This window comes from Fukomys damarensis, unplaced genomic scaffold (genome assembly GCF_012274545.1).
Source record: "Fukomys damarensis isolate Sample0158 unplaced genomic scaffold, DMR_v1.0_HiC HiC_scaffold_27, whole genome shotgun sequence".
Classification (NCBI taxonomy): domain Eukaryota; kingdom Metazoa; phylum Chordata; class Mammalia; order Rodentia; family Bathyergidae; genus Fukomys; species Fukomys damarensis.
The window spans coordinates 17,694,708-17,716,943 of record NW_022900939.1 but is presented as its reverse complement, the minus strand read 5'-3'; the positions used below and the strand labels follow the sequence as shown (position 1 = coordinate 17,716,943).

At 52.0% G+C, this 22,236-nt stretch overlaps 1 protein-coding gene across 2 annotated transcripts in view; it reads right to left on the bottom strand.

Annotated features, from left to right (window-relative positions):
• Positions 1-21,828, bottom strand: part of Tspan32 (tetraspanin 32) — a 28,741-nt gene extending 6,913 nt beyond the window's left edge. Inside the window, exons 1-9 of one of the 2 annotated variants that reach the window (XM_010635656.2) lie at positions 21,763-21,828; positions 21,014-21,128; positions 20,016-20,113; positions 17,085-17,159; positions 12,367-12,468; positions 11,719-11,805; positions 10,331-10,414; positions 9,893-9,984; positions 8,871-9,038 (exon numbers count right to left, since the gene is read on the bottom strand). In XM_010635656.2, coding sequence (XP_010633958.1) covers positions 8,960-9,038; positions 9,893-9,984; positions 10,331-10,414; positions 11,719-11,805; positions 12,367-12,468; positions 17,085-17,159; positions 20,016-20,113; positions 21,014-21,128; positions 21,763-21,828 — 798 coding nt within the window. In that variant the 3' untranslated portion in view covers positions 8,871-8,959. Of the gene's footprint in view, positions 1-8,870; positions 9,039-9,892; positions 9,985-10,330; positions 10,415-11,718; positions 11,806-12,366; positions 12,469-17,084; positions 17,160-20,015; positions 20,114-21,013; positions 21,129-21,762 lie in introns of those variants that run through there. The other variant, XM_033756760.1, reaches the window with a different exon arrangement.
• Positions 21,829-22,236: the final 408 nt, after the last annotated feature.

Genomic DNA, 22,236 nt, shown 5'->3' with positions numbered 1-22,236 from the left:
AGTAAAAATGTGGTATCCCTCATGCTGTACTCCCTCATCTACCAAGTAAGGCAGAAGTTACGGACAAGACGATTTAGAACATTTATTCTAAGTAGCTGATGGACCAAAGGAGAAATCATGATGGAAAAAATACTTACAAGTGAATGATACTGAAAAGCTATATTAAAAACTCGTGGGATGCAGCTCAGTGGAGTTTGGGAGGAAATGCATCTTGGTATTTATGTTAGTTGGAAGGCTGGAAGTCAATGAGTTGAGCATTCACTGGAGTTGCGAGGATAAGCACAGCAGGGCCAACCCACACAGTGTAGGAGGAAGAAAAATAATACATACAAGAGCAGAAATGAATGAAATCGTGGGGAGGCACAATGGAGAGGGGCCATCAGCCACAACTTCCTTGAGATTAATAAAATTAGCAAAGTCTGGTAATTTGCATCATAAAAAACTAACAACAACAAAAAGAAACCATCAAAAATAATGTTTGGGGGAAAAAATGACAGTCAGCTGAAGGATAAGAACATAATGTTTGTTTGTTTGTTGGTTGGTCGGTCTTTTGAGACAGGGTCTCACTATGTAGCTCAGTCTGGCCTCTAACTTGTGATCCTCCTGCCTCAGCCTCTCAAGTGCTGAGATTACAGACATAAGCAAGTTGGCAGTTTCCTATAAAGAGAAACATGTAAGTACTACACAAGCTGCAATTGCACATGAAGGCATCTATCCAAAAGCAGTGAAAATCCATGTCCACCCATAAAACTGTACATGGACAGTCATGGATACTTTCTTTGTAACAGCCCCAAGCTGGAATCAAAGTGCGCCTTTAAAAACAGGTGGTTAAGCAGAGCGTGGTGGCGCACGCCTCTAATCTCAGCACTCGGGAGGCTGAGGCAGGAGGATCGCTGTGAGTTCGAGACCAGCCTGGGCTACAGAATGAGTTGCAGGTCAGTCTCAGCTACATAGTGAGACCCTGTCTCAAAACAAACAAGCAAACAGACAAACAAAACAACAACAACAAAAACAGATGGTTAAACACATTTATCCATTCATACCATGAACTATCAGTCAGCAATAAGAAGGAAAGGAGTATCATTACACACCAGAGCATGAGACCTCAAGGGAGTTATGCTGAGTGACAAAGGTCAGCTCAGAAGGTCATGTGCCCTATGATAATCACAATGCTCCTGAAATGACAGTGCTGTGCAGATGGAGAACAGATTAGTGGTTTTCAGGGTTGTGGACTGCTGGGGAGGTTGATGGGTCTGAGACAAACAATTTAAGGAGCTGGGTGTGTGGTATTGCGTGCCTGTAATTTCAACACTCTGGGGAGATGAGGCAGGAGGATTGCAAGTTCAAACCCAGCCTGGACAGTTTAGCAAATTAGCAAGATCCTGTCTCAAAACCAAAATAAGTAAATAAATAAAATTTTAAAAGTCAGAGCTATAGCTCTATGAAGACCTTGGGTTCAATCCCTAGGCCAGGGTGGAGATTTAAGGAAAAAAAGATTCATTATGGCTCATGGTCTCAGGGGTTTTTGTTGTTGTTTTTGAGACAGGGTCTCGCTAAGTAGTTCAGACTGATCTTGATCCTCAAACTCTTGGTGATCCTCTTGCCTCAGCCTCCCAAGTTCTGGAATTATAGGCATGTACCACTAAGCCCAGCTGGCTTCGGAGGTTTTAGACCATACTCACCTGGCTACACTGCTTTAATCCTATGGTGAGGCAGAAACCTCATGGCATGAAGGGTATGGCCAAGGAAAATTGCCCACTCATGGTCTCTGGAAAGCAGAGGACAGAAGAGGTAGAGAGCAAGAGGCCAGGGCAGATATAGTCCCCAAGTTTCCACCCCACACAACCCACACAGACACACCCAAACGTGTGCTTCACTAGTCTTCTCGGTTACCAACCAAGTTGGCAAACAAGATTAACGGTCACAGGCTGTGGCTGTAAAGGGCAGGGGGAGGGAGCCGGTGGAAGTTCTGACCACTGTAAAAGTGACACAGAGGATGCAATTGCATGGAGTCTTAGGCACATGCGCACACACATGGAGGTGCAGTTGAGCGTGTGACCCGCTGTGAGCTCTGGGTCCAAACTGTTGATGCTGAGGTTAATGCATGAGGAAGTCTGTGGGGGAGACTAGTGCAGGACGCACTGAGGCATGCTACACATTTCTTTACAACTTCTTGTGACTCTTTAAATGGCTAAGGCACAAACTAGCCCTGAAGGTAGCGATATATAGAGCTAAGTTAGGTAAAAATATTGCAGGCAGTTAGACAGGAATGAGGCCTAGGAAGCCAATGCCGGATGAGAACACAACCACACTGTGGCTGGAGACACATCTGAAGAAGGTTAGAGTTACACTGACCAGATTTGCGTACTTCCCTAAGGGACGAATAGAAGCTTGAAATTAATTGCATCACCCTTTTGGGATTTCCTGTAGGTAAACCATTTTCTCTTTTGGGGTGGCCATCTTCTCCCACCCACTAAGACTACAGACTATTGACCAAGGTTGATAATGTCATCCCTTGTTACTATTGGATCAATATTACCTAAACCAGTATACTTGTAATCTTTCTTTTTTCCTTTTTTTTTCCCCCCAGTACTGGGGATCGAACTCAGGACCTTTCACTTGCAAGGCAGGCGTGGTGACGCTGAGCTACATCTCCGGCTCTATACTTGTAATCTTATTGGTTGGTTATAATTTTTACCCACATCATGATTTAGCTCTATAAAACTTCCTGCGCGAAGTGGGCTCGTTGGCAACCCATTCAGGACCCCTCTTGCCTCTCACAAGCTATTCTTATTTCCCAGTCCTATTCCTTTTTTCTATTCCCTAATAAATTTTCCTACTCTTAACCTCCATTGTCCCTTAGATTCATTCCTTGACTTCAGGGAACACACTCAGCCTATCTGAACATCTAGTATGTTGGGAGTTATTTATTTCCCCGATATCATTCCTGTATCAGTAGCAGCTCACTTTCCATTTGTGTCTTCCTCATTCATATTCATGTTTATTAGCCATTTTTGCTCTTTTTCAGCAAATTCTCTGTTACATTCATTGCTCATTCATGTGTTGGCATGCCTTAATTACCTATTTTTAAAGGTCAGGTTGAAAGTAAATACAAATTTCATTTCTTTACCTTTTTCATTTTAGAATATAATTGTATTTAGAGATTTTGTAAGTAATATTCTCAAATAGTTAAGGTTTGATACCAAAAAAAAATTTTTTTGAGACAAAGTTTTGCTATATAGTTCAGGCTGACCTTGAACTCTCAATTGTCCTGCCTCAGTCTTCTCCCAAGTGCTGGGATCAGAGGCATGGACCATCATGCCTGGCCACCAAAAACTATAGCTTTTAAAAGTATGTTTTGTCTTTCATAGTTTCATCAAAACATTATATATATAAAACCAAAAACTAATAGTACTGTGCTAAAAACAGTAGCATCTATCTGTTGTCTGAAAGTTTCTTTGGGGCAGAAATTGGAGCAGGCTTAGTACCAAATCCTCAGGCCAAGGGTCTCTTTTGAGGCCACCCTCAGTGGCTGGTGCTCTGGGCTCCCAGAAGGACCCACTCCCATGCCCTCTTAGTGACTGAGGTATGAATCAGTTCCTCAGGGGCCTCAGTTTCTCTCCAGCTGGTGGCTGCCTGGCATTCCTGCAGGGCTGCTCTTGAAAGGGCAGCTGGTTTCCAGCAGGGTGCAAAAGAGGATGGAGAGAAGGGAGTTGGTTGTTGTGCAGCCCATTTGAAGAGCACGAAGTGACTTCTATCACTTTTACCTTGATCTGATTTTTAGATAAAAAGCTAGGACTAGCCTTATTCTAGAATGGGGGTGGTGCTGTGTGGCTGCAAGGTCAGGAGGGCATCCTCAGGCTATTTTAGATGCTACACAGTCCAAAGTGTGCCACTTTGCAATACCCAGTGATAGGGTGTATCCAGACCAGGACCATCACCCTGGAGGGACGTGTTTGCTAGGGACTGGATGTCATTGTGATACCCACAGACTGGTGGCCAATTGCAAAGAGAAAATACAACTTTTTCTTTTTTTTTTTTTTTGTACCAGGGATCGAACTTGGGTCCTTGCACTGTGAGGCAGGCAGTGAAAGCATTGAGCTAAATCCCTGGCCTGAAAAGGTACAACTTTACAACTGTGTTTTAATTTTCTCATGCTGCCATTATAAAGTATCACAGATGAGGCAATTCATAAACAATAGAAGTGAATTTCTCATAGTACTGGAGGTTGGAAGTCAAGATCAAGGCACCAGCACAGCCAGTGTCTGAGGAGGGCTGCTCTCTGCTTTCTGGATGGTTCTTTCATTCCAGGGCCTGTGCAGAACACAGATCAAGGCAAACACCTACCACTGTTTTAATGTAAGTGATGGGTGTATTAGGCTTCTCCAAAGAAACAGAACCAATATACGGATTCTATTTCAATATCTATATCTCACACATACATTTCCATACACAAACACAGATTTGCTTGAACCTGATCTCTCAGGTCAGCCTGACAACCTGGAAACTCAGGATTTCTACATCACGGTCTCAGGGCTGAATTTCTTTTTTCCATGAGAGGCTCAGTCTTTGTTCTTTGCTCTTCACCTCTTCGGAGGTGGCAAGTAACAAGGCAACTTACTTCGCTCCCAACTTATTAAAGCAAGTGTCTAACACATGGGGAAACAGCCCCACAGCAGCGCTTAGAATGGTGTTGGACAAACACCAGTGCCCTGGCCACTGAGCCACATAGAGTTAGCCATCGAAGTACACATGTGCTCATTATTCCTTCTGCTGCTTTTCCATACGAAATGTCATACAAAGACAAGAAACAAACTGAGGATATTTGTTCACCCAAAGTGACTGTAAAGAGAGCAGAAGTGAAGCCACAGGTGAGCAGACATTTACCACACATGTAAACAACACTCTACCCAGCAATGCATAAAAGCTCCCATATATTCGCAAGAAAAGGTGTGTTACACCAACCACCCAGCAATGGACAAGAGGCACACAGAGGCATTTCACAAAACAGGAATCATATACATAAAACCTGATTAATAAGCAGGGAAATGGGAAGGGAAGACTGGAAGGCAGTACCGTTTGACACCTACCCGATTGGCATAATGTTTAGGTGTGTGGATAAAGACGTACGCCAAGCAGAGCACGTGCATATAGTTACTGGGTGCATAATTTGGGACCAGTGTTTGGAATGCAATTTGGCCATCACTTGAAGGTGACTGCCTCATCCCACGGGTGACTTAGAGAGCCCTCCTCCAGCCAGACATGCAGAGCAGTTTTCACAAAGATTTCTGAGATTATCGGAGGCCTTCTGACAACTGTGCTGATGTGAAGCCGCTGGTTCCCTTTGACACGCACTATTCTCTTCAGTAAGTGTGATCTGTGTTGCACTCTTATACCCCTTTTTCCTTGCTCTTTATGCCCAGGCTGCCAATTTTTCAAGTCTTTCTGTGTTTGTCCGTTCACTCCTGAATCTCACTGTAACTCTGACTGAAAACAGCTGATAACACACCCATCCCACACCCCGAATGCTGCATCATATTGAAATCTAGTTCAATAAATAAACTTCATGTCATTCTTTCATTTTTTAAAATTAAAAAAAATTTTTTTTGGTTTTTTGAGATGGGGTCTCATAACGTAGTCCAGGCTGGCCTTGAACTTGCAGTCCTCCTGCCTCAGCCTCTTGAGTGCTGGGATTATAGGAGTACACTGCCCAAACTGGTTTAGTCCGTCATTCTTCTCCCTCTCCCTCTCCCTCTCTCTCTTTGAGACAGGGTCTCACTGTGTAATTCATGCTGGCCTTGAGCTCTGAGCAATCCCCCTGCCTCAGCCTCCTGAGTGCTGGGATTACAGGCGTGCACCACCGTGCCCATTTTAGTCCACCATTTTTAAACTCAGCCTTCTGCCAAGTCTCAGGGCATGGACGCAATGCACCTAAGGTCTTTGCCACAAAGTATCAGGAGCAGCCTTTAGTCCAATTTCCAACAGAGTCCTCATTTCCATTTGAAATCTTGACTGCCCCATTTCTACCACCATATTTCTCCTCAGTTAGTCTCTAAGCCAACTAGCTTTTTCCTCTGAGCTCTCCTCAGAATGCCCATAGTGACTACATGTAGCACTCCAGGCTGGCCCCCCAAATCCTTCCTTCTTCTGCCAGCCATCCAGTTCCAAAGTCACTTTCACATTTCTAGGTATGGTATAGTAATGGCCCTACTCTAAGTACCAGTTTCCTATATTAGCCCATGGTCCGTAACTATAATGAAATACTTGAAGCAAGATACTTCTGTAAAGAGGTTTATTCTGCAGGTACAAGGACCAGGGGCCACATCTATTATGGCCTCCTTGGTGGGAGAGTTCTGAGGCTGTGCAGGGCATTGCATGGGGAGAGACAGGACAAGAGCATCTGTATGGTCTCTCTCCCTGTTCTCATAAAGCCGCCAGAGTCCAACCGTGGGGCTCTACCCCAGTGACCTTCTCTAATCCTAATCACCTCCCAAAGGCCTCACCTCTCACATCAGATTAAGTTTCCACCCTCATAATCCCTCACAATGGGGGTTAAACTCCAGCACATGAAGCCCTGGGGGACACAGAAATCACAGCACCACACATCGTCTCTGGTCCAGGAATTGGCTCGACACTTGCGGACATAAGACCAGGAGGAGGTGTTGTGGATTTCACTGGGGTTGATATTTATCCTGTAACTCAAAGGAGGCCACCCTGTGGGAAGCTGGGCTGGTTTGTCAGGTATCACTTAGCACCACAGTGTGAGAAACTGCCACAAGATTGAGGGGTTTTCTACCAATATATAGCCTTAGCCATAGCCAGGGGAGTGGTGCCGTTCCTCAAACCAGAACCCACAGGATGGGGGCCTGAAGGATGAAATTAGGGGCGGCAATCCTTATGATTATAGCTCATGAGCCATTCTTAAAAATTTTGCTTCTTGGCCCTGATAGATGCTGCTCTCCTGGGTTGGAGCGCTTAGTAGCCAACAAAGAAATGTTTCTATTAGAGAACAAAATTATCATATGGTGTTGGAAGTTAAGGGTGCACATGACCATTCTGGGCTCCTTCACCGCTGAGTTAAGAGAACATACAGGGCCCTTGGTGATGGTGAGGTGACCCTAACAAGAGGACATAGGGAGGCTGCTGCTCAACATGGGGGTGCTTAGGTGGCCCCAGGGTCTGTCCTCACCCCCACCCAATTGGTGATAAGCTTTGGTGGAAGGCAGAGTTGGGGAACATGGAGTCCATGTGGAGGAGGAAGGTCATGAACACAGCTATGTCATGGTGACAGCCACAGAGATGAGCGTTCTGCCTAGCCAACATCTGTGGGAATTTCTCTTTGTGTTGTGTTGTATAAATTTTACAGACTTTATCCCACTTCCTTTTCTTCTATCTCTTTCCACATGTGAGATGTGTTGCTGGTGCTTCTTTAACATTCATTCCATAGTTTGTAGTATAGTGAGACGACCGGAGGAGGAACATCCATCACTGGGGCTCAGGACATCATCCTTTGGGGACAAGTTCTGTCCATTTTTGGCGGGGGGGGGGGTGGCATTATAGGAGGTGAGAGCTTTCTTTGGGAAGTTTGGGGGTAGGGGAAAGGAGATGTGTGTGTGTCAGCAAAGCAAGGGTGGTGTAGTGGGCCTTTGTCACTTTGTGGCAGCCCATCATAGGCGAGTTCTTAGTTTGGAAACCCCTACCTCCACCCCCTGGTTGGTCTGGTGGAAGCAGGGTCCATCTTACTCTATGGAAGCTCTTGTCAACTGCCTTGGGGCATCAGCCTAGGCTGGGCCACCATGGTGTCCTCAGCTTTTAGGAGTTTGAGGAAATTGTGCAAACATTCAGAGATGAGACAGCTCATTATTGAGGTGGTTTGACTGTCCAGGGAGAATATTGTAGGAGACAGGATTTCTAAATCCCTGCTCTAAACTCTTGGAACAAGTGACTGTGAGACCATTGTAAATATGATAAGATTTCTCTTTCAGAATTTCTGACCTTGTTACAATTTGAATGACTCTGGAGAACTTAATGCTGAGTAAAATGAGCCAGTTACAGAAGGACAAATCCTGTAGGATTCCACTCATAGGAGAGCCTCTAGGGAGAGTTGTAGGATTTGAGGGAAAAGAGAAAGTTCTAGAGATGGACAGTGGTGGCCGCTGTACAATAGTGTGAATGTGCTTAATGCCCCTGACCTGTGCAATTAAAAATGGGTTATGATGGTAAATGTTCAGTTATGTTTATAGTACCACGATTTAAAAGAAAAGATTCTCCTTCAGATAGGAGGTTATTTGACTGGGTCTGAACTTTTCTTGGGGTCTTACAAGAAGAGAGCTCTTCCAGCTGGCAGAAATCAGAGAACCTGAACCTCCCACAGAGACACTTCAGCCTACCCCCTTTGGTCTGAAGGTGGAGGGGACACAGGGAGGAATGGGGTGACTTCAAGGAGCAGAAAGAGACCCTTGCTGGCAGCCAGCACATAATATGTGACAGTAGGCTTGCAACTCCAAGAAACTGGATTCTCATGAGTGGAGAAACTGCCCAACCCACCTGGACTCTGACCCAGAGACTAACGGTGAATGGGTGCGGCTCTAAGACACCACGTGTGTGCTATTTGTCACAAAAAAGAGAGCAAGTGTGGGGACATCAGATGGTGACAGTAATCAGCCAGCATCCTAACCAGTGCTGACCTGCTCTTCAGCCTATCTCCCTCACCCCATCCCGTTCCACACAGGCTGACATCTACTCTACAGGGAGCCCATGTGTCTGGTGAGTCTTTTCCCCTTCCTGGGCCCCTCCATGTGGAGGACAACTCCCTTAAGTCTCTCGAGGTCCACTGCCTGGTAGGTGTCTTCACCTCTGTGGGTAGATAGGTGGCTGGAACACAGCATCAGTCTCCCAGGGCTGATGAGGACCAGCAAAGTGTCCTCTGGGGTCCTAATGGACAGCAACAGTCTCTGCTTCAGAGGAGTGTCGAGGTATAGGCCTCTCCCTGGGAATGTCTGAAGAGACTGGGTTCCTGAGGCTGGCAGCCACGGGCTCTGAGAAGCAGAGGGTTTGTTAAGGCTCTTCTAGGATGTTCTAGGGAAGATGGTGAATGGGTTCCAGAACACTCTAAATGTGACTGCAAAGCTGTCAAACAATTCTCTGGAGGGTCACAAGCGCAAAGACCTGAGTTCTATCCTCAGTACCAAAACCAAAACAAAGCAAAAGCAATTCTCTGGAGGAGCTTACAAGGCTATCTCAGAATGTTCTAGAGGGATCTGGGAGGTTGCTGTATAATGTTCTAGAATAGACTGTGAGCTATTGTAGTACATTTTAGAGCTGACCATGAAGCTATTACAGAACTTTCTAGAACAGACTGTGAGGCAACTGTAGAATGTTCTAGAAGGGACTGCAAGTCTATCACAGAATGTTCTGGAGGGGATGGTGAGGCTGTTTCTAAATACAGAGGGAAGGCAGGATGCCAGGGGAGGGAGGGCCCAGGCAGCCAGGGGTGGGCGAAGTGATTGGCCTGTGAGCCATGGGAGCAGGAGGTTCTTCTTGGCTTCTGCTTCTGGGTCCTTCCTGCCCTGCACACAGGGAACTCTAGCATTCCCCAAAATTGAGGACCCTGGCCTGAGCTACAGTTTGGGACCCAAGCCTTCCTCTCTCTATGCTGGTGTCACTGGGGATGGCAGGCATAATGGCAGGCCTAAGCAGGAACTACAGCCAGTAGAGTGGAATATATGCTGGTCTGTTCCCTCCTTGTGGCCAGATATTCCAAGGTATTCCTTGGCCCAAGGGAATTGCCTCCTGGGCAGAGGAGATACCTCAGCAACTGAGGTGCACACGCAGGGCACTGTGGGGCTGTAGACCTCTGGGGAGACTTGGATGGATGGGGCTGGGGGCCTACCGTGGGGTCACCGTGTATGTGCCTTTGCGGTCCAAGTTGTAGCCGGAGAGGATGGCAAACCAGAGAAAAGAGCTGAGCAGCATGGAATATACCTAGGGAGGGAGGAGGCCAGAGAGCCTCAACCATCAGCAGCAACTCCAGGGTTGGAGTCTCACTCCATCCTGGGAAGTTTCTGGACTTTTTGGAGTTGGGAAGGGCCTAGCTGCTTTGGGAAAGGAGTGAGACAGACACTGTCACCCTGGGCCACCTCCCTGGGTCAGTAGCTGGCTCTTCCCTGTTCCACAGGCTGAGAGAACCCTGGCGATGCCCTAGACCAGAGGTCCTGGCTTGGGGCTGTAGCCTAAGGGCTGTCCCACCTGACCTTCCATTAGGTTGGGGGTGAGGGGGCAGTGGGCAAAGGGGGAGCGGGCAGGGGAAGTGAGGAAGGGTTTAGGGTACCGTGAGAGCCAGGCCAGCACTGCTTAGCATAGAGATGATGTTTTGGTGGGTTCTCAGGAAGCTCTGGATGCTCTGCAGGCAGTCCTAGGCAGAGGGCATTATGCATGTCACCACCTTGTGGCCCCTCCCTTCCAGAGGCAAGTGGCTTCTGAGGAGCTGCAGAGCCCAGAGAGCTCTGGGATACAGTGTCATGGAAAGGTGAGACCAAAGGGCATGGAGCTAGCCTCTGCAGGGATCAAGGGGCCACTGCCCTGGGGTCAGGCTGGTGCTTCCTCCCAGTTTGCCCGATGCCTGAAGCTCCTGCATTGGGCCAGACCAAGGTCAAGGCTAAGGCCAACCAACACTTCAGTGCCCAGAGGGTACTGGCTAAGGAGGAGGGCAGGGGAACAGTGGAGGAAAGGCAAAGTGCCCCCTATATGTCTCAAGGTCCTGGTTCCATCTGGACCTCCAATGCCACCCCAGGGTATGGCAGAAAGAGGGAGGTAACAGCTTGTCTCTGAGCCTTAAGATGGTATCATTTAGTTTTGGGGCAGGTTGTTGGCATTTCTTGGAGGCTGAGGAAGGGCTGGGCCATATGGACATCCAGGGAGTCACTCTGCTCTTCTATGGACAAATTGTCCTCTTGTCCCATGGCTGCCAGCCTGTGCTGGCTTTCCCTCCAGGGACCTTTACAGCCTGGTCATGCCTCCCTGCTCCTCTGGGATATATGGGGCAGACCCAGCCCTGGTTTTGCAGTTAGGACCCAGAACTGGCCCTGCAGGGACTGGGCTCCCTAACACTCCGCCCCTCTGGTCCTTGGAGTGGGTGCTGTGGCTCCCTCCCCCGCTGGGCCTCCAGCCATCCCCATCCTCCTCTGTTTCTTGGAGGGTTGCCAGGCACCTCAAGCCATGAGATAGGGCGGGTTTGTTTCCAGGACATGGGGGAGGTGCAGGAGGGGGCTGGGCAGCAGCAGCAGAGACCAGAGGGAGGATGAGTCCAGGTCCAGGCTTTGAGAGGATGGGCCAAAGCCTTCCCCGCCAGCCCCACCGCTCCTGTGGAGTGCTATTCTGCTCCTTCTGGGGCTCCTTGGGACACCTGTCCCTTCTCCCCAGACAGAGCTGACCACCGTGCTCTCAGGGTTCTTGGCACTGAGAACCTGTCTGTGAGCTTCTAGAAGTTTCTGAGGGTAGCTCTCTGGCTGGGGGAGTGAGTGGAGCATGCATCTTGTATCCATGTCTGCTGGACACCATGGGCTGCACAAGAGAAGCCTTCCTGTCTTCCCTGAGCCCTTCTGTAGCAGGTCTCTTGGTGGGGAGGCCAAGGGGTACAGGATGTCCCTGGATCTCAGGCTTATCCCCAGGGCCCTTGCCTGGCTTTGTCCTGGTCCCCTCCTCCCCTCCCCTCCTCACCTCTCTTGCTGCCTCCTCACCCTGACACAGGTCAGCTTCAGAGCGCTCCAGAATTCCAAAAGGAGATCTCTTCCCACAGCACAGAAACTACAAGACAGACACAGAGGGTCATTAGAAGGGAGCAGGACAGATGGGGAAAAATGAGGCACCGGGAAGATAAATGAACTAGGTAGGTCCTGCTGAACTGGGCCCCCTTGGGGTATCAAAGCTGATTCTGCCACCGCCAACAGCAGCCTAGCCCTCCAGGAGAGTAGCCTGACTTCTGGTGTGACCTTGCTTGGGACTTGGGGCTGGCAATCCTCTTACAATGGGGCCTGTGTAAGGAGGATGGAAAGATCTCTTTTTTTGTAATGCTGCTCTCACTGTCTTGAAATTCTTAATAGCCTTTTTTTTTTTTAAGGTCCCACAGGTCTATTTGCACTGGTCCCAAACATTCAGCAGCCAGCCCTATTCCCAGCAGAGTTCTCCACAGGCAGGCATTCCTTGCTCCCTACTCCCACCCCTTAAAGGGACAGCCGTGGCCTGTATCCTAAGATCCTTTCTCTCAGCACCCGGTCTGAGATGGCTGACTCTGGGGGGTGGGGCATTGGAATCCATTCTCCAGACTGCAATGAGGCTGACCACCCCATCCTTTTTTCTGCAACTTACTGTGTCCTGGATGGCAGCCAGCTCCTGCAACCGAATGCTGGAAGGGCTCCTCACTGCTTGGTCATACACAAGATCATAGGTGTCCAACATGGCATCCTCCACCTGCACCAGAGCATTATGAGGAGGCCCCGAGTATGGGGGAAACTATGTGCGGCTCCCATCACATGACAGAGCTCCTGAGCAAAGGGTAGATCCTCATGTCCCAGCAGCCCCTTCTCCAGCAGGGGGAGCTCCCCAGGGCAGCACTCAACACCCTGGGCAGGTGGACAGAGTAGTTCCTGAACTTTGTTTGTGGTGCCTCTGCCCCAACCATGCCGTCCACATGGCCTTCCTGATCCATGGGGATCCTGAAGCAGAGGTTGAGCTGGGTTGCCAACTCTTAGAAATGATCTTGTGGGGTAAGAAGGGGGCCAGCGGGGGAAGTGTCCACCTTGCTACCATCGATCTGGATAGGGGCAATGGGGCTTGGTGAGAAGTCTCAGAAAGGCTTGTGTCTGGGACCTCAGATCCCCAAAGTTGTTTGTAGGGCTTTCCCCAGAAAGATCCTGGGCAGCTGGGCTTCATATAAGGTCTTTGGCTAGGGAAGCCACGGGTACCTGGAGTCAGTTCCAGTGGAAGAGGCCACGTAAGGGCAGAATGAGGAGGTGTGTGGCAGGGTTGTGTTCTCTGTATACTCAACAAGCTTAGACTTGGCAGTCTTTACCCTCCCAAGCACAATCTCCTTGCCTCTGTTCACTCTGCCCACCAAAATGGACTTTCCTCACCAAGAGAGTCCTTCAGAGACACTTGCCTCCTCCAGGAAAGTGTCCCTGAGTGCTCCACAGGTAGCTGGTCTACTGGCCCAGGACAGGCCCTCAATGCCTCCCTCCTGCCTCAGAGACCCTGAGTTTACTCTCCCCACTGTACAATGCAGTCATCTGTGAGGCACTGAGGGGTTCTCAGGCTGCCCCAAAGAGTTGGACATGAATGGAGGACCTGGGTCTGCTCTGGACACTCATGCCTGTCCTCCAGAAAGGGAGAAGCTGCCCTAGGGTCCTCACTGTGTTGGGGCCTGGACCCTCTGCAGGACTGAGAGACTCTAGGCCAGCCCTACACCAGCCTGGAAACCCCAGTGGGAGCCATATAACTCTCCTGTGCCAAATGATGCTCCTGACACTGATGAATCTCTCTCCATTGATGGCTGAAGTCAGACATCCCCATGAGTCATCCCTAACTCAGCCACCTCTGTCTTCCCCTGCCCCCTGAGGACAGGTGCCAGGCTGGCCTCAGCTACTTGCCAGCCCAGGCAGATGGCCTCTCCCTGCTGCAGCTTCCTTGAGTGTGAAAGGGGAACTGAGTCCCACTGGGCCACTCTGTCTTCTTGGGAGGGCTGGGCCCTCGTAAAGCTGGCTTGGGGTGAGCAGTGCAGGTCCCCCATCCTTGACTGCGACAACTTTGTTTTCCCTGATGGTCCCTGCCATGTCCCAGAGAGGACCAACATTCTCCTGAGCACTGCACCAGCTCTCCTTATCCCTGTAGGACAGTAGGGACAATGTCAGCTCTAGAGGCTGAGGTGCTTGCTTGGCCTGGCTGCCAAGTGGCTCTCCACGACTGAGGATGCAGGATCCTGTCTCAGAGACAACAGCCTGTCCTTGGGGACCCTGTGTGGCCAAACTGGGCTCTCCCTGCAGGGCCCAGCACTTGGATGGTATTTCAAATCAAACTTTGTCCCTGTTATAGAGTTCAAAGAGCTCTGTTGGAGACTGAGGACCATGCTTCTCATAAGAAAAGGGCATGGGCTAGTGGCCTCCTTCCTAGCCAGTGCCAGGGTTCCAAGATTCAACTGCTAGTTATTTGTAGGTCATTCCCTGGAAGAATTTGGAACCACAGATCTAGGGAGGTCTCTTGGTGCAGAACTCTAGTTCATCAGACAGTGTGCTTTCCAGGCAGCTGCAGAATGGTGTCCAGGGCATCCCCAGGACTTGTCCCCAAGCTCAGGTCATTCCTGATGCCTGCCATGGCTTGGTCACTCTGCCACCCCCCACCCATAGTGCTGGTTCAGAGTGGCACAGATCAGTCCTGGGGCCTGGGGAAGGACCTCATGAGGAGCTACAGGTGGTCTGATGATTAGCCTAGGGCCTCAAGGATATGCCTGATCCGAGGCTGCCCCTCACTCCCTGCGCTTATCCTGGCATGAATTATTAAACAGGCAAAGCAATCCATTCTCCCTGATGCAGACTTGAAGTCTCGCCTGGGAATGGCAGGGGAACTGCAGCAAATGGCCCTCAGGCCGCAGTGAGAGTGTAATTAATAGCCCTCACACTCTGTATTCATCTCACGGCAGCCTGGTCTGCATCACCGCCCTGGCCAGCACTGGGGCTCCTGCCAAGGCCCCAGCATCCCAGGAAGTGGCAGCCAGTGAAGCCTGTGAGTGGAGGCTCTTGGGGGCTGGGTGAGGAGCTCCCTACTCCACCCTGGGTTGGAGTCTGTGTCTTCCAGGATGGATGAGGCCTCTCTTCCCTTATCCTCAGGCCTCCCATCTGTATAGTGGCTCAGATAACTCATCTGGATCCCTTGTTTCTGTATATCTGAGGGTCCCTGGTGAGGTGCATGAGGAAAATGCATGGGCTGAATTGGCCTGGCTGCCACCCTCTGCTACCACCTCAGCTTTACCAGATTGTAGAGTTTCTCCTTTTCCCTCTTGAGGGGCTGCCACTGGAGGTTGTAAATAGGCCCAGGGCTGAAACCCTTTTGGCTCTGTCCAGCCCCTTGGCTGAGTGGACACAGGATGGAAGCCTCCTGCTCAGGACTGTACCCTGGTGCCAAATACAAAGTCATCTAAACCCAGGACAGCTCTGAACTAATATTATATTATGGAAGACCCACCTAGTCTGGTGGCAGTGAGTGTATCAGAGGTGCAGAGAGCGGGAAGGGATATCGAATGCAAGTCTTACTAATCCTTTGCCCACTGGTTCATGTCCACCTAGTAGCTGCCCCTTGCACAAGACTCCTGACGTGCCTTTCACAGACAAGGAAAGTGAAGCCCAGGGAACTAACCAAGGGTGTCCTGCAGACCTATGACTTCAAAGGCAGAGCTCTTTCACTCACGCCATCCCTCTGCCCGAAAGGCCTAGACATCCACACATGGACTATGCTAGAAACTAAAACCCACAGAAGAGGACGGTATTTATCCCCACTCACCCCCCAAAACAACCATGGAGCCTAGAAAGAAGCCACCACCCACCTGGGGTCACAGGAGGCCTGGAGAACTGTTCTGAGGGCCATGATGGGGCATATGCAGGATGAGGACATTTGATAATGTGGGGATGGAGTGCGGGGCTGAAGCAGGCTGGAGAGGAGTCCCGGCGGGAGCCATCCACATTTCGTACCCTCCCCTTCCCAGTGAGCAGGCCCCAGCTGGGTTCTGTCCTGTGGCCCCTGCACGGCCCCCTTCCCTCCAGAACGATGAGTCCCAGACTCAGTGTATAAACACACAGCTTCAGAGATTGGGAGCATGGGCTGCCTAGGCCCCAGCAGGCCCTGGGGTACCTGGCAACCGTCTTGACAGAGGCCACCCAGGCGGTGACCCAGACCTCCAACCCACTGGACCACCCCTCAGTGGACAGGAAATGTGACGCCAAAATGCTGGCCTGGCCTGCCTCGTTCCTAGAGAGACTGCTGAACACCCCTCCCCCAAACCACGGAGGCTGAGGGCTGGACCCCGTTGCCAGATCCTTCTGGGCTGGAGGAAAAGCCATTTTCCCTTTCAGCCTTGGTGTGGGGGGTGGAGTAGCACTTTGGGGAGATCCTTGGGCAGAGAGGGGAGAAGAGGCCGCCACGCTGGGCAAAGATCCTGCAGCCCCCTCTCATCTTGGCACTGTCAAGGTGACCTGAAAAGGCCTGAGTCCCTCCATCTGCACACCGTGGGAGTGGCACAGCTTCTCAAGGCCTGCCAATGTGGTCACTGTCAGCATGAAGTCACACACCTTGACTTCGCAGGACAGGCTAGCCAGTTATCTGCCCAGCCACCGTCTGGAGCCTGTGTCTTGTGTGACCACTGCTGTGTTTGGGGGTGATGCCCAGGCAACTGGACTCTTAATATATGGAGGTTACAGGCTCCTGGTACCAGCTGGGCTTTTCTACTGGTCCTGAGGTTTTCAGGGCTGCCCTGACCTTTGTCCTAGTCTGGGCTCTCAGAAGGGTAGGCTGGTGCCTGAGTTCTGTCACTAGTGTCTCCACGGCGGGGAATCAGGGAGAACTTCCCTCCTCTCCAACCCACTGGCCTTTGAGCAAGAAACCCTAGGACTCTTCCTCTGAAAGTCACCGTGCCAGCCCTAGGTCCGGGCAAGTCAATGCTTAGGCAGGAAGGACGCCATCTCATGAATGAGGCAGAGCCGCACTTTCCAGGTTTGAGTCAGGATGGTAGTTTCACTTTGCATGTTTTCTAGAACCCTCTACCCTTCCAGTCTCTCCCAAGCAGGGCCTTCCTTTTCCCTCCTCATTGCCTCCCTGAGCTCCCAGGAGAATCTTCCAGTGGAGAGGGTAGGCTGAAAGGGCCTCAGAGAAAAGAGGGGGCCGCAGCTGTGTTTCCCGCCCCTCCCCAGGGAGCTGCCCAGGAGAGGACCCCAGCCTCTGCACTGCCTGCCCTGCCCTCGTCTTGCGCTCCCTCCACCATGCACACGCACACACCAGAGGGACCTCCTCAGCCTTTGCTCCTTGCTGGAGACCCTGGCACTCACCTGGGTGGGGTTGCGAAACCGCCAATAGGCCACCTGCAGTAGGGCACAGAACACGAGGACAAAGCACAGGAAGCCCTGGGGATGGAGGGAGACACTAGGTAAGTGTTCTATGGGTGGGTGGGCAGTGCACAAGGAAGGCCACACTCCCAGTGGGATTTGGGTGAAGTATGGATTTCAGCCCCGCTCCCTACTGTAGAGGGGAGACCTGAGGTGGCAAGGAGACCTTGCGTGGCTGGCCTCTTTCCCATCCCTTCTGGCCCTTTCTGGGAATTCTTCTTATCCTTTTTTCTGGCTCTTGAGGACATCAAGCACAGTATCACAGTCCCTGATGGACATTACAGACTCTTGTTTTGAAAATGCACCTTATCACATGCCCCCATGCTTTTGTGGACAGTTTCAGAGGGCCATCCCATCTAAGAATCTTGGGTACCCTCCTCCTGCCCATCTGGTTGCCTAGGATCTGGGTTTTTCCCATCTCCTGGGGTTCCAGATCATGGACCCAGGCACTGCCTGTACAGGCCCACTGGGTGCGTGGTACCCCTCCTGTGACTGTCTAGCCTTCAGCATCAGCCCTCTTCCCACCCCTCAGTATCACCACTGTGTTGACGTGTGCTATTAGGACTGTCCGTAGCCTGGTGGCTATGGCCAGGCTTTTAAGCCAAAAGTCTCACTCAAGGGAATGGAGGACAGGTGGCTGGAGACATCTGTGGATGTAGAGGGACCCACAGAAAGAGCTGACACCACCCCACCAACCCCAAACAGCACAGTTCTGCAGAAGAGACTCCTCCCCACAGTCCTTGTAGTTTGCCCCGGAGTCTGAAAGGCCCTGTTTGGGGGCTAGCCCTGGACCTGCTTGCTCCTTCCTCCCAGCCCTCCTCTCTTTTCTTTTATTCTTTCTCTCCTTCCCATCTTCCTTCTCTCTTTCCTTTCATCCTGTTCCCCTCTTCCTCCTGCCCCTCCTCCTCCCCTCCTTTTCCTCTCTTTTCTTTCTCCCCTCCTTCCTCCTCTTCGCTTTTCCTCCTCTACCTCGCCCCCCCACCCCACCCCCAGGCCATGATCCCCATCTGGAAACCATCACTCACTCAGTTTTGCCTCCCAGGCTCAAGGCCATGAGCCAGCTCAGAAAAACCAGTATTTTCCAGAAACCATTTCATTCCTTAGGAGAAAGCATCCACCCCCACCCCCAGTGAAGGTTTTGGGTAGTGGACAGGCCCACTCAGCCTTGCCAAGGCCTCCACAGTGCAGACAGAGACTGCTGTAAGGGGCCAGGAAACCACGGGCCTTTTCTTTTCCTCATCTTAAATGAACATAAGGAAATAAATCCATAGACAATTGGAATCAGCTTCCTTGGGCTGCTACGGCCAGCTTGGCTGTCCTGGGCCAGCTCTCACTGTCATTTCCTGTGCTGAGCCGTAGGAGGCGGGGGCAGGCAGGGGCAGGAAGAGGACAGCTGGGCACCAGGCAAGATGGAAAAAAAAAATTCCACTCCCTCCTCCCCACGCTCCAGTCCCCTTCACATGTGCTTACACACGCAGACATGCCAGATGCAACATGGAGACAGCCACACTTGAGCTACAGTTAGGGCACATGAAGGCAAGCAACAAAGGTAGTGCACACACACACACACACACACACAGGCACAGGCACACAGGCACACACATGCAGCTCAGTGGAGCATGTGTCTGGGTGATCTCCCAGTGTCCCTATGGTGACTATGGCTGAGTGCAGGGACTCAGGAGGGTGTTAGGAGCCCATAAGGGCTTAGAGTAGCCAGCCTTAGGAGCCTACCCTGTGCATTTGGCTGGGGGATTCCAGGCTTTTCCTACAAGTGAACCTACGTAATGGTCACCTAAACCCTGAATCTGGCTAGAGAGGCAGAACTGAAATCTCAGGTGCTCCCTGATGTACTTGCCCACAGATCAAATGCTGAGCACAGGCCTGGGGAAGGTCTGGCATGGCTGAGCTGCACAGGTCTGGTGTGGTCTTCTGCCTTCTGTCCCGTCGGCTCTAGCCCAGCTCTCTAGTGCCCCCTGGTGGCTCATGCTGCAGCCTACGTGCGGAACAGGTCCAGACCCTAGGTCTAGCAGGCTTTCAGCCCTGTTTTGGCCGGAGCGTCCTTCCACAGAGCACACACCCTTAGAGGGTAAGGGCACAGTCCACCAGCCCTGTCACCCTCTCACTGGGGTCTTTCTCTCAGCCCAAATTCCAGACCGTATAGGCCTAGGTTTTAGTCTCACCCAGGAAGTAAAGCTCTCAGGACAGGCTCCCTAGGGTCTCTGACCTCATGAACCACTCTCGCAGAGCATGCTGGGGTAGGTCAGTATACAGGAGCAATGATCTGCCGGGGAATGTGGGAGCCCAGATAACCAAGAGGAGCTGCCCCGACTCAGGTGAAAGGAGAGGGCCCAGTGGGGCAGGGGCAAGAAGGGTGGCCAAGGGGAGGCGAGGCTGGAAGGTGGAGTGTGGGGTGACCAATGAGGCCGGTGGAGACCAAGCTAGAGGCCCATATAGAGGGAGAGATATTGTAGCAAGCTTCACAGAGCCATTGCTATGGCGTTGAGGTCTCAGGACTATGAAATCCTGGGGTATAGGAGAGCCCTTCAGTAGTTGGAAAGGGGATCAGGGTTGGAGGGCTCCAAAGAGGCTGCTTCCCCGACCCTCCTTGGTCTCCTCCCAAAGGGAAGTGAACCTCACCCAAACCATGTCCCCAGAGACTGTTGGGTAATTGAATTGGGTGTTCCCAGTGTGTTTAGGGGTGGTTCCCAGGCCTGAGAAGGCCAACTCTGCCTTTCAGGGCTCTGGTAAGATCCTTAACAGGTATAAGGAAGATGGAGTGAAGTGGAGGGCCTGAACGGCTCGGTAGGGAGGTCACAGCTGTGCCAGGTGGAGGGAACTAGCGGGGTGGAGGGGCAAGGATTTGAAAGAACTCACCCCAGCCATGAGGCCCTGAGCCTCCTTCACGGCGGCTGTGGTGCTCAGGGAGGCCCCCAGGATCAGCAGACCTGCCAGGCTAATCCCCACATAGAAAGCTGCGTAGGAAGAGAGAGAGGAGGCGGGTCGGGGGTGCCGGGAGGCCTGATGCACACAGCCTGCACCTGAGCTCCATCTTGGGTGTCATGGGTGCTGCACTTACGGGGCAGCTCTGAGTGGGCCTCCTTTCCCCTTCCAACGGGGATGTTCCTCCCATTGCCCAACAAGCTCTTTCTTCCCAAGGGAAGGCGGGTGGAACCAAGTGCAAAGTGGGCCTGCTTCCCCCACTCCCCACCACTTTTCATGCTGCCCTCCCTGCCTAGGGATTATTTTTAAGCCGCATCCTCATGCCCTCATAACAGGTGGCTTGTGGAGCTGTGGCCTTATCAGACCAGGCCCAGGCCTCAGGCTTCCTGCACTGGGGAGGCTCAGAGCTTTGGGAGACAGGAGACTGGGGGCTGGGTTCACCAGGCCCACACTTAGTTTCTTCTACTCTTGCCTACAGGGCAGCCACCTTCCTGGGCTGCTCGTGCCTGAGATTAAAGCCGCTTTCCTTACTCTCTGGGAGGGGCCTCTAGGCAGGCTCTGGCCTTTTCTTGGCATTCTCTGCCCTCTGAACATTGTGTATTTCACTGCTGAGCCCCACAGGCCCTGGTTCAGACAGCCCTTGTCACAGCCAAATTCTGAAAGCGAGAATCTTGGATCTGATGTGACTGGAACAACCGTGCTGTCCCATGCTCCCAGGGCATCGCCAGCCTAGGGCCGGAACACCAGCCACGGTCCAGACCCCAAGCTGTGTTCAGTGGAGGCAGGATGCCAGGGCTGTCTTTCCCTGCCTGGAGCCCCTGGTTCTTCCCAGCCAGCTCCTCTGGTCACCTAGAGCCCAGTATCTGGGACCTCACGCCCAGTCCACACCTGCTCCATCCACCTCTGGTCTGCACAGCCCTGACCACACTTACCCCAGTGGTGCACGGCATCATACGGGTTCCTCTCCAAGGACACCTGGCTGATGATGGCAAAGTGTTCTCCGAAGTAATTGAGAACTTCCATGGTGGCCACGGAGAAGCCCAGCAGCTGTGGGTGGGGCAGCCAGACTGTGAGCACCGCCACAGAGTCCCCTCCCCGCACCAATGGCAGCATTTGGGCTCCCAGAGCCCAAATCAGGCCCACTCCAGGGTCCTGGTCTCAAGAAGCAGGCCAGCTGCAGGAAGTTCTGGGTATTTCTGAGGGATGTTCTCAATGAAGTCTTTGCCCCAGATACCTCCCTCCCACACACATAACATAGACACACACAGATACTAACACGCAGGTCTACACACAGAGCCAGTTCCCTCAGGGACTCAGAACCTTGCATCAATCTGCCTGAAGCACCCTGCAGCCCCGGACCTTCCCCAGCACAGTGGGAGTGTCCTCTATGGCAGGAAAAGACCTAAGAGCACTGGAGCCCAGGCAGCTAGCACCCCTTCCCTGTCTACCTCCTCTCCACCCTGGATCACCTCCATTCAAGGACCCAGGCCCAACCCAGGCTTCTCAAAGCCCTGAATTGCTGCTCAGAAGGGTGGACACTGCTGGTAGGCACTTTGCCCAGATGTACACAGCCTGCCGGACCCACAGCCAGGGACCCTGGGCCAAGTCTGCAGGGCACATGCTGTGTGCATGTGGAGGGATGACCCCCTACCCCCACCCTCCTGTCCATCCTGCTTGTTACCATGACAAAGAAGCTGGTGGCCAGCATCTGGCACTTGGCAGCCCTGACCCGACTCCCAGGCCTCATGGTGGACTCCTCTCCTCTGCTCTCCTCTCCTCTCCTCTCCTCTCTGTTCTGCCCCTCCCCTCTCCGCCCCTCCCTTCCCATCCCCTCCCCTGCCTTTTCTTCTCTTCACTACTGCGGTTTCCTGCTGGGTAGGGGCCTCTGACCACAGTTGCCTGCCCAGGAGGGAGGCTGTGTCCACCCATCTGTCAACATAACCCCCACAATAGAGTGCCTGGGTGCCCCGGAAGAAGGGCAGGCAGGAAGGGGAGGGCCAGTGAGTCTGGGGCCAGCTCCTGCACCTCTGCTACCCAAGCCTGGCCCAAGACAGCAGGGCACTTGCTGATATGGGAGGCCTCCCTGGTGGGTGTGGCTTTGTTCCTGCTGTGGCCAGGCCAGGACTAGCACGTGGGACAAGGCAGGGTGGGGCTG